The 18,324-nt window shown below is 42.0% G+C and overlaps 2 protein-coding genes across 3 annotated transcripts in view; one reads left to right on the top strand and one right to left on the bottom strand.

Moving 5' to 3' along the window:
- LRRC40 (leucine rich repeat containing 40) overlaps nt 1-8,935 on the top strand; it is an 18,699-nt gene extending 9,764 nt beyond the window's left edge. The window contains exons 11-16 of the mRNA XM_010561536.1: nt 1,536-1,644; nt 2,560-2,667; nt 4,281-4,391; nt 6,090-6,167; nt 6,952-7,137; nt 8,175-8,935. Coding sequence (XP_010559838.1) covers nt 1,536-1,644; nt 2,560-2,667; nt 4,281-4,391; nt 6,090-6,167; nt 6,952-7,137; nt 8,175-8,280 — 698 coding nt within the window. The 3' untranslated portion in view covers nt 8,281-8,935. The remainder of the gene's footprint in view (nt 1-1,535; nt 1,645-2,559; nt 2,668-4,280; nt 4,392-6,089; nt 6,168-6,951; nt 7,138-8,174) is intronic.
- An 8,688-nt stretch (nt 8,936-17,623) lies between these two features.
- Nucleotides 17,624-18,324, bottom strand: part of LRRC7 (leucine rich repeat containing 7) — a 102,093-nt gene continuing 101,392 nt past the window's right edge. For both annotated transcript variants that reach the window (XM_010561505.1, XM_010561504.1), the window contains one exon: nt 17,624-17,920. In XM_010561505.1, the coding sequence (XP_010559807.1) occupies nt 17,813-17,920 (108 nt within the window). In that variant the 3' untranslated portion in view covers nt 17,624-17,812. The remainder of the gene's footprint in view (nt 17,921-18,324) is intronic.

An 18,324-nucleotide genomic window follows, 5' to 3' on the forward strand; every position in this document is an offset into this window, starting at 1 on the left:
GGTGGGTGGGGGGGGGGGGGGGGGGGGGGGGTTGTTTTGTGGTTTTTTTTTTTTCCACCTCTGTGTTTTCTAAACAAAATAATTGAGATGACAGTGTATTTTTTTATTATATAGGAGACAGGCTGTCAGAGTCTTTTAAGTAACTTGCATGCTGAGAAGGTGAAACCCTCTCCAGACAGGACTTCAGTTTACTATCTTTAGAAATCTTTCTTAAGTTTTCAAATATGAAGTAGTCAAAATGAACAAGTTCACTGGCCATGTTAAATATAATATGGAAATTATTATGCTGCACTTAAATAGCAAAAAATGCTTAACCTCTTAAATTAGAAGGGGTCTTGATAATACATGCAAGCAACTTTTATTGACAATGGTATGTGTGAATTTTCCTTTTTGTTAACTAGGTTTTCTCTCGGTTTGCCAGAGGATGGCAGTATTAATTAGGTTACTGCAGCCTATACAATTGCTTCAGAATGTCAGGTTCCATGCAAATCTGACATATTATTAACTTGATAATTGGATGCTAGAGTGCATACTCAGAAACTTATCTGGTAAACTATAATAGATAATATAATTGTGGATAATCAGCTAATGTCTTGCATGTACAGCAGTGCTTATGATTTTACTCTACCTGCTAATGGCATCCAGGTTGGAGCTAACCCAGTAGTAGTCCTATTTCTGTAGAGGTTTAAACTGGAAAAAGTTGTCTTTTTTTTTTTTTTTTATTTTTAGCTTGTTTTTGACCCTTTTGACCTTTCTGAATGAAATGATAACTAGTTGTGGTTAGGCACAATTGTTAGTAGTCTTTCATTCATGGCTGCTGTTGAATTTCCATAGAGTTTTGTTCAATTTCTTTTAGTGGAAGTTGAGTTTATCATATGTTTGGACCTGTAGCTAAGCTTTACCCTACTTAGGCATATGTGAATACCTAGGGTGTGGTGCCACACCTCAGATGTGCAGAATGATGCTTTTAATCTGCATTTCGTAAATGTTCAAAGTAGCCTTGCAAAGCCAATAGCTTTTTCATGTGGATTGTAGATAGTAATTAAATGGAACTCTACATAGGAGGTTATGATGAAGGTTTATAAATATTAATGTTTTAACTAAAATTGTGGTCATATTTGCTGTTGTGGATATAGGTGATCTGGATCATCACTTCTAGCCCGGATTCCCCGTTTATCATTGTTTCTAGCTCCCTACCCCTTGGAGGCTACTGCCTAACATAACAGCTAGCTGCTGCTAGTGTAATACCTCTTATTGCTTCCTGACCTATTTTTTTCAAAATCCAAGTCAACTTCTCTTCTCTCCACCCAGCCTAAAAAAAACACAACATGGAAACCCGATTACAGAAAAAATTTACTAGAAAATTCTGGAAATAATCTGAGTCTGATTATATGCAATTGAGCCAGAATACAGGAATAATTAAAAAGGGTGATGGCTGCTGACTAGGGACACTAAACCTCTCCATCAAGGCCATTCAGAACACCACATCTGACTGCAGCCTGTAGTTTGTGTGACTATACGTTTGTTATCTCTAGATGACGTAACCAGACCAAATGAAGAGCCTCCTGTGACAGCCATGACTCTTCCAAGTGAGTCAAGGATTAACATGCATGCCATAACTTCACTAAAATTGTTGGAATATAGGTATGTGTTTTGAAATACTGCCTGTTTCTAAAATTGTAAGAACGCTTTCATATTTTTTGCCTTTTTTTTCCTTCATGATACATACCAAACTGTCTGCAAATCCTGCTGCATTTGTGTGTTTTTCACTTCAATTTGTGTGCTCAGGAATAGGCAGATTTGAATTGCAGGGTGGATTAATTATTTCTTTGTATTATCAAATATTCTGCAGTAACAATCCTTTTGGCTCACTGAAACACTTAACACTTTCAGCTGCTTTTAGTACCTTTTAAACTTCTTTAACAATTTTCATTAAGCCTCAAAACATCTTGTGGTAGGTGAATATCTCTTCAGTGATTTCTGAAATGCAACCAACAATGTAACTTGTTAGGTTGGGAAAGGGGAAGAAAACCCTATTTGTGGAGAGCTGCTGGGTGAAATGCATAGTCCTGCTGAGAGTTGGAATGTGGAGAGGACCTCACTGTGGTGAAAGGGCTGGGATGGCTTTGGTCACTACAAATGCTCAGGAGCTCCAAACTGGGGAGTTACCTGAGTTACACATCACTGTGCTGGGGATGTTTCCTGAGCTGAGAGGGGGAAATCCGTTTAATGCCAATCTTGCTACACTTTCTGGCTCTATATGCAGCATTCACACTTTGTTGGGGTAGAGACACAACTCAGCTCTTAGCGATTTTTCTTAAGCACAATAACAGATCGGGGTGTCAGTGTCAAATGATATTATCGCCCAGATGCCATGTAACATGGTGCAGTGATTGGTAGCTTTCCGATTAACAGTCCTTCAAGGACTTTAAATTGTCGATACTTATATATCTATTCTACTACTCATCTTTTTCTAAACGAAGATGAAAATCTCTTGTTAATAAATAGGAAATGATTAACTTGTTCATGTTACTCAGCTAAGTGCTTTTCATTGTTTAGTGAGAAACAGGCAGCTGTGATTCCTGATGAAATGTTCAATGCAGTCAGAAGCAATCCTGTCACCACTGTCAACTTCAGCAAAAATCAGCTGAATGAAATTCCTCCAAGGTACTTTTGTAAAGGTCATTCTCTATTTGTAACTTGCTTTTCTACTTTTGTTTCTTAGTATCTTGTGTTTTTCCTAATCAATGCTATCTATGTGTTTGTACACAGACACACAAATGAAAGCATAACTGAGATGCTGAAACTTGCGTTTCTAGTATGAGTAGAATGCAGTGGGTCCATTGATGAACATGGAGATGGCAGTAAAAAGAAGCTTGGCTATACTCAATGGTGCTTTCATTACACATTGTTTTTTCATTTTGCTTTGCTAAGCATTGTTGAAATGAATGAGGGGAGACTGATGGCTTCTCATAATAATGAAGTGCTGTACTTAACTACAGTGTAGGATTGTTTTCTCTACAAAGCGGCCTTTTTCCCAAAGGAAGATAATTTCTGTGGATTCACCACTTTATTGGGTGATAACTTTGTACTATAGCTGAGGTTCCATTTCAATTCAGTTTCTTCAGGTAGCATAACTGTGTTTTTTTTAAAGGAAGCCTGAACATTTTCTATGCCTCTTTTCTTGATAGGTTTTGTGTCCCATCACATATCATTTGATATTACTGTACTTGTTACATCATCCACAGTCAAGGGAAAGCTTTCTCTTGACACTAATGGGGATAAAAAGTCTTTTTGTTTAGGGAGGAAGGTTACTGCATCTCTGATAGCCCAAGAAAATCATGAAAGCTGATTTTTAAGGATACCACCACATTTGTGGGGCTAACTTATTTCCATTCTTGGACCCAAGTGTGCTGAACATTTAACCTTTAGCACGTAGAACTTGAAGAGGTGCGATCTCTTTCTCATAAGAAAAAACCCTATTTTCAGTACAATTTCTAGAAAATCAGTTTAGTGTGATAATGCTTGTGCCTCCCATGCTTTTGCACTGTATTAGAGGCTGTTGCATTCACTGGGGATAGGTGTAGGCGGCAGGTGCTAGGTGCCAGAGAATTCAGTGGCAATCCAGGTAGGAGAGATGAGTATTTTCTCATTTAATTACCTTTTGTTTTTAGGGCTAAAACAGAGATTCTGTTCTAGGGATTCAATAGCTAACTTTTTGAGCTGTTTATTATATTAAGATGCTTTGGTGTAAAATATTTCCCTTCTACAAGAAGCAGCAAATGCTGTGTTTCCTCCAATTTGTAATAGCAGAACAGTGGAACAGAAACGAAAGATGGAAATAAAAATAACAATCTCTTTCTGTTTTTTTGACTGCTAAAGAGGGTGGGTAGAGCCTTTTTGTTAAAACATTTACAGGGCAGGACATGGCAGTGATGGTCATCTGTGCTATGATTTCTGAAATACCTCTTAATCGCATTTAAGTGCATAGGCTTTTCTAGTAAAATTTACTGTCCTAATCACCGAGAGAAAATTTACTCTCCTCATAACTTCAGATAAGTGATTCTGAGCTTTGTCTTTACATCAAGTGTAAGACTCCAAGACAGTCAGCTTTCACAGGTGAGGGTTCCATTATCTTTGCTCCACAAAATGGCTTTTGAAATGTCAAGAAACATAGCATGTCCCTCATTTGTAGAATAAAGCAAGTTTTTTTAATAACTTAGAAAACAGAATGCAAACATGAGCTTACATAATAAAAGTATATTCATATTGGGTTTCAGGATTGTGGAGCTGAAAGACTTGGTTTGTGATGTCAACCTTGGCTTCAATAAAATCTCATCTATTTCCTTGGAGCTTTGCATGCTCCATAAATTGACACATTTGGATATCAGGTTTGTGACGTGTGTTGGACTTCCTTTCTCGCTAACTTATTTTCATGCCTTTTTAAACCAGCCATCTGTTACAGTGCAATAGCAGTACTGAAATAATTTTTCATTTCCCAAAATGCCTCCGTGACAGCTGAATGACCAGCAGATCCGAAATAGCAAGTGGCCTAGATTTAGGCATTGGTTAAGGAAAAATGCAAACAACAAGTGAGACTTGCTGTGATGAAAGGTCTTGCCTCAGTTATGAAAAGGTTCTTAAGGATGTTAAGTTGCTTTTTAAAAACACCCCACCACCACCCCAGAGAAGAAGCCCAGACCAAAAAGTCCTGGAGGATAGCTGGGGAGTAGTACAGTGAAGGTACGAATCTTGTGCTGCCTGAAACTGAAGCTGTCTGTAGGTATTTTATTTGCAGTAGTTACTTACTGTCATTTTACTTTCTCTAACTCCTGAAAAATGCTCATTGCATTTGTTTAGACATCAGGATTAGCTTACTGGCATTTGTTATCTTTGGTGTTTCACAAAATCAAAAGTAGCAAAGCACAGTTGCAGAGCCAGGCTTTTACTTTGGCTTGATTTAAAGGAACCTGCCTGTGCCTGGAGAGAGTCCAGCGAGGGGCCACCAAGATGCTGAAGGGATGGGAGCATCTCTCCCACAAGGAGAGGCTGGGAGAGCTGGGACTGCTCAGCCCGGAGCAGAGCAGGCTCAGGGGGATCTCATCCATGTGGATAAACACCTGTGGGGAGGGTGCCGAGAGGACAGAGCCAGGCTTTTCCAGTGGTGCCCAGTGCCAGGACCAGAGGCCACAGGCACACACTGACACGCAGGAGGGTCCCTCTGGACATCAGGAGACGTTCTCACTGTGAGGGTGACCGAGTACCACCAGGGAGGTGGTGGAGTCTCCATCCTTGGAGATAACTCGGAACCCATCCGGACATGGTCCTGGGCCCCCTGCTCCAGGGGGCTGGGCCAGGTGAGCTCCAGAGGTCCCTGCCAACCTCAGCCAGTCGGTGATGCAGTGACATACGTGCTGCTGATGGAGGAGTTAGGCTGACGACTGCAGAAATGGATGATAACAGGAGATTGATGAGGCAATGAGGTTTGCATATCGTGGTGATTAAGAATTGAGGTCTAAGTCCGGGCATCTTCTAGTGAGTGGTCTTTATCGTCTTGTAATGGCTCTGTGTCACACTCAGGACATACCTTGTTTGTCCTTACAAACACCTGTCTTCCTTGTATTTAAAAAGCTGAATGGCTTCCTTTTGTGGGAAACGCTAGGGTAATGGTAGTCTTAAAGGAGTTTGTTACAGCACTTGGATGGCAGGCTAAATGAATTCTGAAGAGGTTTAGAGTTAGCCTACCGATTCACTTTGGCACCAAGATTGGGGCAGTTTCATAAGCTTTCCTCCAAAACCCAAGGAGCTGAATTGCCAGGCAGGTTTGTGGAGTTGTTAGATGCTTTGAAATACTTGGGAATCTTTAGAGGACAGACTTTAAATCTCCTGCTGGCAGAAATGAGAATGCAAACCTGGTGTGCATTAGCAGACATCTGTACTTGAGCATGGTCTTGACCCGTTTATGAAGCAGTTAATTGGTTTAAGACAGCATGTTGGCACGGATAAATATGCATATTCTGTCTCTGTGGATTCTTAACTAAAAACTTTGTAAAGTTAGTGATTATTGTTTGTCTTCATTTGATACACAGAAATAATGTTTTGACATCATTACCTGAGGAAATGGAGGCACTGACAAGACTGCAAATAATAAATCTTTCTTTTAATAGGTAAGCAACTATTTAGACTTCTTTTTTTTTAATACAACAAAAAAAAGAATGGGGCCAAATTCAGTGTGATTTTCCTGTGATGTAAGAATGAGGAGGCACTTGATGAACTAGCTGTGAGGTTAAAACCGATGAAGTGAATGTACTTCCTTACACAACGGGTAGTGTATTTTTGGAACTTTCTGCCACAAAAGTTTTGGAGAGAGACCGTAGCAACTGGTTAAAAAAGGGACAAAACAATCTTGTGAACAATATATCCAAAAATGGGTAGATACCAACAAACAGGACTACCCTCCAGCATCCATAACACAGCAGTTCCGAGGGATGAAAAAATACGAGGGGAATGGTCGGCAGGAAGCAGCCGAGCTGTGTCCCTGAAGAGCGTCTGCTACTGCTGCTGTTGCTCGCTGCAGGAATGAGGTTGGGCTGGAAGCACCCTTCCTCTGCTCGGCGGGGAGTTTCTTAAGTACACAGGAGAACAACTGGCTGTTGTTCTCCCTTCTTTACACTGGTGAGTCACGTTCTGTGAGACATGCTGGTCTTGTCAAATGAGCGTAGTTGGCCTGAGGTACTGTTAGAGGTGCTGAGCTGTCGCTGTGCATGTTCTGTTGACCTTTTTTTTTCACTGTGTGCAAGGCAAAATAATGGATACTTTCTCCTTTCAGAGCAGCATGTTTAAATGCTTACCTTAAATAAATACAGCTAAAATGCTGTCTGATTTTAAAGGCTGCTAATTTTTGAATGCCCTGCTTCTGACTGTTACTGGTTTGCCTCCTTTTTCTTGAAGATTTAAAGCATTTCCCAGCGTCCTTTATCGCATCCTGGCACTGGAGACTATCCTGCTCAGTAACAATCAGGTTGGGTCCATAGACCCTATGCAGCTAAAGAAGATGGACAAGCTTGGAACACTGGACCTCCAGAACAACGACCTCCTCCAGGTGCCACCAGAACTTGGAAACTGTGAAACTCTGAGGTATGTGTTTGAAGTGACAACCTGTTTTATAAAATGTGTTCTGACTGATCTCTTCAGGGCATGTTTTGTCAGAGGAAAAAGTACTAATGGGCAGTATATTTCTTTGTAGGTCTCAATGCACAAAAAGGGTCTCCCTTACCATTTGTAAGCCAATGCGGTTTCTTCCATGTTTTTTCAATATTGCAGCGAATTGGGGGAGTTGTTTCATGATTTTTTTAAAAAAAGGGAAAGGGTGTGTTGCTTTGTGTAAATCTAATGTTAGAGCCCAAGTCAGTCACCTTGTCTGTAGGTACAGACACGCTGCTGGTGCACCCATAGACAAGCCCAGTTAGCCAGGTAGGTGAGCCACCGCACTGCCTGCCAGTTAATACGTTTAGCTCCTTACCTGTGTGTGGAACTCAGGTTGCTGTAAAAGAGACAGGGTAACGTTCTCTAAACAATGTGTAAAGAGACATGACTGCGAACACCCTTACTTCATGTGCCTCAAGGAAGACAGTTATGCGTAAGTGGTCTGTCTTGTCCAAGACAAGTAGTCATGGGTCCCTGTGTTTTCCCCTTTAAGGACACTTGCTGGAGGGACTTCAAAAACACAAAACAAAACACCACCCCCACAAGCAAAAACCTTCACAGAGATGTGTGCCTACCAAAGAACAGCGGGCTAGCAGCTAAGCTAGAAAGTGGAGGGTTACTATTTAACACAGTTTTCCCCTTTTACTGTACCATTTCTGCATTTCAGAAGTTCTTTTTCTCACTCTTTCTTCTGGCAGAGGCTTGCTGAAGAAGTAGGGTGTGTGTGTATTGTGTGTCTACAGTAATATACCACCACTGATTTATTAGCATAAATTAAAATTCAGATGTCTCTAAAGAAGATAAGTTAGTGTGAACTAGGGAAGCAGAAATTAAAATTCTTTTAGTAGAACAGAAGAGGATTTACTTATGAATTTCAAAAGATTCAAAAATCTATAGGCAGTGTATGAATGTATTGGTACAAGGAAAAGTCTTTCTACAAGTAACTCAAAATCTCTCTGGTTTTCTAGGACACTGCTGTTAGAAGGAAATCCATTCCGCACTCCCCGAGCTGCCATTTTGGCCAAAGGAACAGCCGCAGTGCTGGAGTATCTGAGAAGCCGAATTCCTACTTGATACAACAGTCTGTGTCCTTGGCGGAGTTGGGAATCAAAGTATTATCCTATCCGACCAAATGCCGTAGGGTTGTACTACCTTACTCCTTCTTCGTCAACTCTTTGTTAACCTGTCCTGTGCCACAAAGCATTTATGATGCTGTTTAGAGTTTGCATGCTAAGGAAGAACTTGCCTATGAAGTATTTCCCCTCGAGGCTGCATGTTTCAAGAGTGCATTTTAAAATACCACAATATATGTTTACACTTTTTGTAATAGAGGTTGCCACTGAAAGCTGCCTTCAGTAATAGTGACAAGGGTTTTTCTACAGTTAAGCTAATTTTTAAAAGAATTGTCAACATTAAAGTATTTGAGCAAAAGGCAGAAGTAAACACCTTGATTTTTGTATGCCTGTTTTACAATCTCCTATAAGGTATTTAGTCTCTCTTCACTGCTGCCTCAAAAAACCGGCTGCCGGTTTGTATGTGGTAAAATGCTTGAACCCTTAAACTGCGTGGTGGCGATAAGGGTTCAGCACGCGATGTACGGCAGGCTGTGTGCGCATTTCGCGTAAAAGTAAGCAACATGTGGTTGATGGTGGTAGCTGCACTGAAACAATAAATGCTCCCTGTTGGATGTATGGTTTGGGGTTTTTTAAGCATAGGCTACAGTTAAGTTTTCTAGCCAGTAACATTTAGATACTTCTCATTTTTTATTTAAACACACTTCCATGTCCTGAAAGTGATACCTTTGTTAATACTAGTAATGCACCGTGGATGTTGATAGTGGAGAAGGAGGGCCTGCGTGATGCTGTGCACCCTGTGACTGCGGACCCGCTGCTGCTCTGTTAGACTGCTCCAGGCCTGCAACTTGGAAAAGAGAGCAGAAGCAGACACGGGATGGATTCCTGCTGGCAGGGTGTTGCGTGCTGCTTTTCTTGGTGAGTGCTGCCAACCAAGGCGCAGCAGCTGCGTCGCTGTATGTACTGCCTAGGTGCTGTGGGTCAGGTAGGTGCAGGGCCCACAGCGTCTGCAGCAGTGCCCTGAGCAGGGCGGAACCTGTGGCCAGGCGCAATGCGGGACCGAGGTAGGTGCGTTGCTTCTGGCACATGAGCAGTGCTGTCTCTTTCTTCCCAGTACTGCCCTGTCCTCTGTTGCCAGCAAACAAAATTTAATGCTCTCCCTATGTATGACTACTGCTTCCAATGGCAAACTGCCGACTTCTTTGCAGTAAAGAAAAAGCTTTTCAGGTAAAAGACATCCTTGCTAAGCTTTAGGAACAGAAACGTGCCTCGGTCTTCCATTCAGCTTCCTGTATGAAAGCTGCTGGGCTGACATTGGGCAGGGATAGCCTCCCTATGGTACGTGTTTATACGGGAAAAATACGTGTAATGAAAGCATTTTCCTTTCTCCACCTGTCCTTTCTGTAACACAGCAAAATTTGATACAGTTCAACATTAAATGTCCCAGGTTTTGAACGTGTCTAGAATTAACAAAAAATACACTTAACTCCTCCTCAGGGCCTTCAGATTTAGCGAGCACCTTTCAGCAAGAGCAGGGATGGCTCAGGCACCTCACACATGGCTGCACCGGACTGTGACCCCCCCATTAGCGAAGGACCAGAACTGGCCAGCACTGCTGGAGACACCAGACACCCAAGGCCTGGTATTAACTGGCTCTAGAAAGAGAGGGGCTGGGGGGCAGCGGAGGAGAGGGAAGGGGTTGGGCGTTTCCTCTTAAAAATTCGTGATAGTGTCTTTGTGCAGAAAGAACGAGGGCTTGTTTGAGGTCAAACAACTCAAGAGCTGTTCTGCAGTTACTTGGACAATGGAACTGCTGCTGCTTGCACCCCCCGACCCTCTCTTTTGTTTTCCCATCTTTCATACGGCATTTGTACCCAAAAAGCAGCAAACGCCAAAGCTTTTCTTCGCAAGCTCGCAGTTGCTCCATTTCCATATTTGATGCCTCACCAGTAGCTACGGCTGACCAAGGGGAGGTGCTCAATTTTCAAGTCTCTCTCTGACGTATTCAGGTAATTACAGTGAGTCTTTCCTGCAAACACCACTTGGTTTGCTGGTAGATGCAGCAAACACTTCTGAAGCTGTAACTTAAATGACTGGTGAGAAAGGTGTCATTACTGGGTACCTGAACCAGTTCCCAAGGGAGGGGTTAGGAACAATCACTTCCTGTAACTTCCAGAACAGCGTTTTTGGAAACCTCAGATCCTTTCCAATAGTAAAAGATGACAAAAGTGAATTACAATAAGGTGACATTTTTATTATTTATACAATAAAGAGACTTTTTAATGTTATTCAAAACACTTTTTTAAATACTGAAAAAGTTGGGTACACCAAAGCCGAAAAATGGCTCTGCTATACACTGCACAGCATTGTTTTAGTCCCTGTATTTGTTTTATGTACAGAAGCATCTGCAAAATGCATTCTAAACACAATATGCACCTTACGGATAAGTGTCATACATGAAATAAAACTGGAAGGATACAACCTGCATGTGCAAATTAACTAACAATAGAATTGATTGCACTGAATCAATAGATTTAAAATATAATTTTGAAGTACCTTTTTGCACGTAAAATGAAGCAGCTTTCAAGTTCAGTAAGTCTTTATACTGCAAAAAACATTAAGTACATTCACAATCTATGTTAGTAAAGTAGTAAATATTTCTTCATTCAGCTTTATTTACATTAATACTGTAATTAAACTGAAAAGTACAGTTAGTCATTTGTAATATAGCAATCTTTTAACACATACAAAAATGACCATTTTCTGTATATAATTTAAGCTCAAAATCACAATTATCTCAAAATATTAATTACAATACAGCCATCTCCATCATAATTAAACATGTCTTTTATAAAATGGTAAAATTTTTAATAAAGTAAGCTGTTGGTTCTGAACTGGATACAGTACTCACAAGTAGAAAACTGAACCGATGAGAGTGTTGGTTCTGCCTGGGGGGGTTCGGGGCAAAGCCACACGTGCCAGCAAAGAGACAGAGAAGGCCCCGACTGACAGAGATGAAGCCTCTTGTGCTGCAGGGCTGTGGCTGGGTTGGTGGTGCTGCAGAAAACGCCTCACAAGGGCTGTGGGAATTCTTATGCAATGCAATGACGTCATTCACTTCCAGAATATTTGCTGGAATTGTCCAGGAGGAGGATTGGCAAAAAGCTTTTTTTTTTTTTTTTTTTTGGAGACAGAAATGATTTAAACTCATACAATTCGCAAATGCTGTCTTTTGAAATTTGCTTTTCCGTGAAAGTGGACGTTGGCTGACGCACGCGCCCTCTGCGGGGCAGAGCGCGGGCGTCCATGCCTGGCCTCGGGGTGCCACTGCTGTGCCGCACACGTGGCTTGATGCCCGCCAGCACGCATACCCAAACCGAAGGCATTCAAAACAAAACCAAACCACCAATTAATTCATATCCTATCCAAACTACTGGCCTGAAAGTTGTATCGTTAACATTGTATTCCACTCGCACTGGCAAGACTGACAAGCGAAATAAATCCTTACATTGGCTTGCCTGAAAATGAAATGGTACATCTTTGTGCGTGTGCTTAAAATTAAATTTTTGGAGGCAGAAGAGTGGGGGAAAAGCGCTGAGGCAGGATGGGGAGTTGGTACACACTAGCCCGTGCGTAGGGAGCTCAAACTTCACATAAAATTTTATTCTCTCTTGGAAAGTCTAAATGTAAAATCCCACCAGTTAAAAATACTGCTAAGGTAGGTGGTGACTCCACCACCCATGCCTGAGGCTTATCACCTCCTGTGCCTGTTTATGAATTTTGGGAAACGGGTACTTGTGTCAAATCCTGTCTCTCTTTTACAGGGCTCGCCTGGCTGGGTGGGAGAGGGGCGGCACTATGCTGGAACCCAGAACCCCAGGTGCATGTGAGCTTCGCTTCCACGGAAGAGGCTGGGCAGCACAGACCCCAGGCTCTAACCCTCCTCCTGTTAGCGGTTAGTTCCCCGGCAATAAACACCCCTGGCACCCGGTCATCCCGCTGTGGACCCCTGGGTCTTCTCTTGAGACCAGATCCTGCACGTGAGCAGATCGAAATGTGTGGGTTTTCATTTACTAGCGTCTTTGCATTTACTGTTGCATATATCTCTATCAGATATATACATATATACACACACATATCTATAAATAAGCAGGTTTTCAATTGCATAAGGTAATTAAATGCTATATTACAAGCCAGAGAGGTTTAACCAAGGAATGTCTTTACACTCCAAGTGTTTACTAGCAACAGCAAACCAATCTCCTGAACATTTCATACTGTAATTTTTAGTTGGATTTTTGGCTCATGAAGATTAGTGGTGGACTATAACATTAGGGATTTCACTTTTCAGGTGTTCCAATATGAGCTAAAAATACAGCTATTACAGCAATGTTTCCAAGGTCTTTTCCTTGCTGTTCAGAAACAGGCCACCCTATAAAAGCCTCGGCAACCTTTCAGGCTGAGTGTTCCCAGTGAACCCCTGGAAGTTGTGGCATTTGGTGTCCCGCGGATGCCCTGCACCGGCCTTGGGCACTTACCCCTTGGCTTGGCTCTCAGCTGTCACTTACTTACACACTCGGCTTTCTCCTGCCCAGGTACCTGCGCCAAGACACTGGCCGGGCACAGCTGTCCCCACCTCAGGAGCTAGCGTAGTGCCGTGAAACATAGATGCAGACGTGGATGTGTTAAAAAATATCTTGGAAAACAACATCAAAACAGATTTGAAGATGTTAAATGATCGCTATTATGAACAACTGGCTTCTAAATGCCGTAGTTCATCAACACCCAGATACAAACTGCAAGCTGTGAATGGGAAAATGAGTAAATTAAGACTGGAGAGTGCTGCAGGCTTCCTGGGGTCTGGTCTTAATCTCAAAATAAGAAAAGCGTTTTGGAAGCAGCTTTTTTCTTTTTTTTTTTCCTCCCCACCCTCCCCCCTCTTTTTTCCCCTTAAGAGCTGCCTTGTAAGAAGACTGCAGAAAAGCAAATGAGTTCCGACCAGCCTGGCCACTGGGTTTTTGGCACACTGCATGCTCGGTGGAGGAGGCCCCGCAGTGGGTTACGGGGTATGAGGGGTAGCGCAGGAATGGGAGCTCTGGCACCGACCACTGAGCTCCTTGAAACTTGTTACAAAATGAGGATAAGGGAATTATGTCGCAGGCTTCCTTTTTAATCTAGCCCTTCCCTGAGGATCATTAGTTAAGTGTTTATTGCATGGAAAAATCTAAAAAAGCCGAACAGCGCGTTCCCAGCTAACGGAGCTATTGCCGTGGGAACGCGCACTGCAGCACTACAGCAACAACATGGCGGGGAGAGCCGCTGGCCACACGCTGGACTGCCTTCCCCTTGGTGTTTGTAACGCAGCCTGCGTCAGTACGAAAATTTCCATTAGTAGCTTTAGAAAGGTACTGAGTTTGAGGGCTTGTCTAGTCAGTGTGGGAGAACAGATGGCGTACCTGGGAGCACTCAGTGGCCTAAAGAAAGGAGACCATCTGCGCTTTGAGACTGCGCTTGCCTGGATCAACATACATTCACACACATGAAAGTGAACCCACACGTGGAATTCACCTCAGGGTGAAGTGTCACCTGCCTCCAGCACTTGCCATATAATCGTATTTAGTAGTAAAAAGAAATAAATCATAATTATGTGGAAAGCACATACATAACCTGGTACCCGACCTGCAAACCGGGTTGCACGCGATTGGGTCTGTAAGGTTACAAGAGACCTTCCAGGAAAGGCAAAAGGTGCAAGTTATTTTGAAGGACTCACTCAAGTAAAAATCCTAAATAGTCCCATTGAAGTAATTTTAATCGCTCATAACAGTAGTGCTAGCTAAACATCATTTCAGCCAATTTGAATAAAAATATGCCAAAAAGAAAATACTTGGTATTTTGGGGGCAGTGGGGGTTAGTGTTAAAGCTTCACTACTGTCTGTTTCAGTTGGGAGTGCAAACTCTCCCCCAAGCCCCTTCCTGGAGTCAGTGGGAGTTTTGCCTAAGTTAAGGACTTAAATGTGACATTCTACTGCACTAACTTGATTTTATTGTCCTTGCCTTTTCATTATAATCCATTAATGAAGGCACTCACTCAGCAAGTTTGAAACATAGTTCTGCACACAGCCTCGACTGATGATGCCATTGTGCTTTAGATCTAATAAACTCAGCACGCGGGAAAGCAACCAAGCACAAAATCCGCTCTTAACAAGCACTAAAGCTCACTTGCTTTTTTTAGCTTACCAATTTTTACCTTTAAGTTCTTCTCTTGGTCCTAAGGCAGAGCCCTTGTCATCTTGCCTATCTCTGCAACTCCCTACCACATTCTCGGCGCTACGTACGTAGTAAGTATTATTTAATGCTGCCACATGTCTCAGGAGTCTGTCTTGTCATTTTGCTTGGCAGATGGGTGCATCATGTCCTGTATAATGACATCAGACTGCATTACAGCATGATTCAAAGCTGCCGTAGTCATTTACTGCATTTTCCTGCTGGAAGCGGAGTCCCAGGAAGGATTTCTGAGCTGGGGAGCTGTGCTGTCCCAAAACGCCTACGGGGTGTGTAACAACAGATGTGCTGGTGTGCGCTGCTTTGCCATGTGGCTGCGTGTGTGGTCACATTCAGAAAAGTGATTTTCCGTGTGAAAAGACAAAGGCAGCTCCACAGAGGAATTTAGGTGCATAAATGTCTATTAAGGGACCTAATTCCCATTCAACATAATTATCTAAAAGCTACGTAGGTGTCTAGGATTTTCTGAACATGATGTTGAATAAATCCTTACTTCTTTTTTTAAAGGGCAGTGAGGACTTAAGAATGGAACTTTTGGCCTCTGAAATGCCATGAATGTGAGGCAAGTTGTAGATGGGCTCTGCCAGAACCTGTGTGATTTGATGGCACATGATGAAATTACATCCATGTGATAGAAAACTGAAAGCTGAAAAAATTGAGCAAATAACGATCCAAATCCACATCTCATGCATTCAGCAAGCGTTTTCAGCTTGTGGTATCAAGAGGATTTTAATTTACTGAAAAGTCTTAATTATTTAAATTTATGTTCTGAATATCATCAAATCATTTATTCAAATTGTAAATTTTACGATTACCATCAGCTATGGCTTACTGTGGTACCTGGTGGTGTGTTGCCACTCCGGTGGTACAGAAGCCCTCCCAGTAGGAACGCTTGCTTGGATAAGGTAAAATTCATGTGATGTGGGAACCTGCTCAGTCAGCTTGGAATTTAAGCTTCATTACTATTTATACTAATAAGCTTAATAGTTCCTGTTCATGGAGGAGAACAGGGGAGATGATGCAAACAACCAGAGCATAGGGAACTTACAGGCAAATGTAGAAGTGTCACTTTCCAAGTGACTGCTAAAGAAACCCCTTAGCAGAGCCGAGCCCAGGGCTGCAGCTCTGCACTGACCCAGCACGCTGGCTTCTGTGCCACAGCCCGGCCGGACTTGACTTCTCAACAGCTGCCATATGGTTAAAAAAAAAAAAAAAAAAGGAAAAAAAAGTCCAAACAGCTAAAAAGCTGATGCTTCATAACAACATTAGGGGATAGTTCCTGCTGTACCTATTTACTGACTAATTTGTAGTTTAATTTTTATGTGTGGGGTACTTTATCTCTCCTTTCCTATGTGCGCAGGTGGTCTTCACAATACCACCCCCTCCCACTGCCCGAAGCCAAAGCGACTGCTAGGCATTTCATACCCTCAGCAGATTTCTCTTCCGCACCTTTGTCCGGTTCGCCTTGAGCCCGGCGTAAGCCCCTCGCACACCAAACCGCCTGGGCAGGAACACCCGATGCTGGTGTGTTTCGGCGATGTCGGGGACACATCGGCTAACAGGAATGCTGACAGCACATGTTGTAGCTGAGGCCTTCCGCTTACTGTACACGGGACTGCAGCAGAGCTCCACAAAGTGTATTTACACCTCTGTGGGAGGAATACTAGGTCCATATAGCAGACATGGCATTATACATAATGGCAGTATTGTCTTTGAAGTTTAGTTTAATTTGAAGTATAATTACCTTGGCCAGTGTGCACGTGATGGGAAGAGAAGAAAGGTTTAAGACTTTCTAGAGACTCTTGGAAGCAGAAAAGTAAAATGTTCCCGGCCATGCCCTTGCGCTATAGCTACACTCCTGTCTGACTCGGGTTTGTCAGGGTGTTGCTAATCCCACTGGAAAAGCTGGGAGTGAGCCTGGCCCTCCCGCAGCAGGTTCCGGCTCTCCCTGCGGTCCTTTGCCATCGGTGTCATTCAGGTCAACGGAAACTGGATGCCCTGAAAACATCTGGTGGGAGGTTTTCTTATGTTTTTCCATCTTGCTGTCAGTTATAAACACAACGGACACCTGCACTGCTGAACCAACAGCAGTTTGGCAAAGTTCTGTGCTGTCAGTATTCTCTGTTGGGAACAGCCCTGGGACTTTTACCTGACGGGTTTTCAAACTGCGCGCTTCAGTGGGAAAGCTTTTCCCAGGCTCACTCAGTGTTATTCGCTGCTCCCCCTGTGATGCACTGCATCTCAGACGAAATCTGCGCCCATTCATTTTAAAGAGACTGTTACTCAAAGAAAGGATTGTATAAAGGTTAAAGCCTCAGTGACAGTGAATATAGCAAGCAGGGGCTAGCGCAGCCTGGACCAGAGTAAAAAGACAGAACAATGTAAGACTGGGGGAATGGGGAATGTAGTAAAGGGCCTATAATTTGAAATTAAAAAGTTAAATAATATAATTAGCAGCAATAAAAAAAGTTTTACTGCCACCCATCACAAGCTTCTTCCATTTACGGACCATACCTGTCTAAACTCACTGTTCATCCATTTGGTGTGTTCACATGGAATCAACTAAACATGTCAAACAAAAGGAAGTTAACCAATTTTCATGTAGGTTATTTATATCTAGGTCCCAGAGTTGACAGTATAATTTATTAAGTATCTCACCCTGTATAGTGACATTTTTACTAATTAATATGGAGCCAGCTATACACACTGCATATGTACAGGTATTTTCATAAGGCATATAATATCTTTGCATTGAAAATAAATGAACATTATTAAATCTAATTTAATATATACTTTCTTTGAGGTGTTTATGAAAATATTTTTTCTCTATATTTTTGTATGTGACATGATAGAAATATTTCATGGGAAGTACAGGTTAATATATTTTATCTTTATAAAGGCATATACAACTTTGAGGCAGTGTTTCTGATGGACAGCAGAATTCCTAAAGAATTTGTATGTGCTTCTGTGTTTTGAAATCATATGAAATTGACTTTAAGAAGTAACTTGATTAAAAAAACGCACCAATGCACAGCCAGAGGCTGACAATTAAAACTAATACATAGCCACATGAACAATATATTTATATAGTTAATATATTTTTTTTCAAGATGATTGGTACTAACATATAGTATTATACATTTGGCACTACTGTTTGCCATTGGTCCAGCAATTGGCAAAAATTTGTTTCCTATGTATAAATCTGTTTGAACATTAGATCTGGCTAGATGTATTTACTATTTATAAAAAAATATTTAGACAGTAAGCTCACGTTGAATAACTAGGTCTACTGTATTCTGGAAACTCTTCAGTAGTAATACAGCTTTCTCATGTTCCATATGTACAAAACTGTGTCCATTTGCCTGTAACACAAAAACAAGAAGAAGAGAAACCAAATGAGATTCTCTTTAGTGTCTTCATTTTGGGGGAGCAAAGGTATATATGAAAATTAAAACCAAGGCTAAAGTAAATAGTAGTCGTATAATGATTTCCCGCAAACAGGAATTTGACTGTACCACTGAGAGAACACATTTCTCTTCCTCCGTTGGACAGATACTGCACTCCCCCGCTTCAAGCAGGGGCTGGACTAGATGACCTCCAGGTCTGCTTTCCAACTTCAGTTATTCTGTGACTCTATGATATTCTGCGTATTTTCTGACAAAACAGTAACTCTGGGATGTAAGAGTTTCACCTGCTGTGAAGCTCAAAGGAAGTTAATGCTGCCAGAATGCATGGCTGACTACAAAGGAGGCTCTGACTCTGATCA

This window comes from Haliaeetus leucocephalus, unplaced genomic scaffold (genome assembly GCF_000737465.1).
Source record: "Haliaeetus leucocephalus isolate CR32 unplaced genomic scaffold, Haliaeetus_leucocephalus-4.0 Scaffold147, whole genome shotgun sequence".
Classification (NCBI taxonomy): Eukaryota; Metazoa; Chordata; class Aves; order Accipitriformes; family Accipitridae; genus Haliaeetus; species Haliaeetus leucocephalus.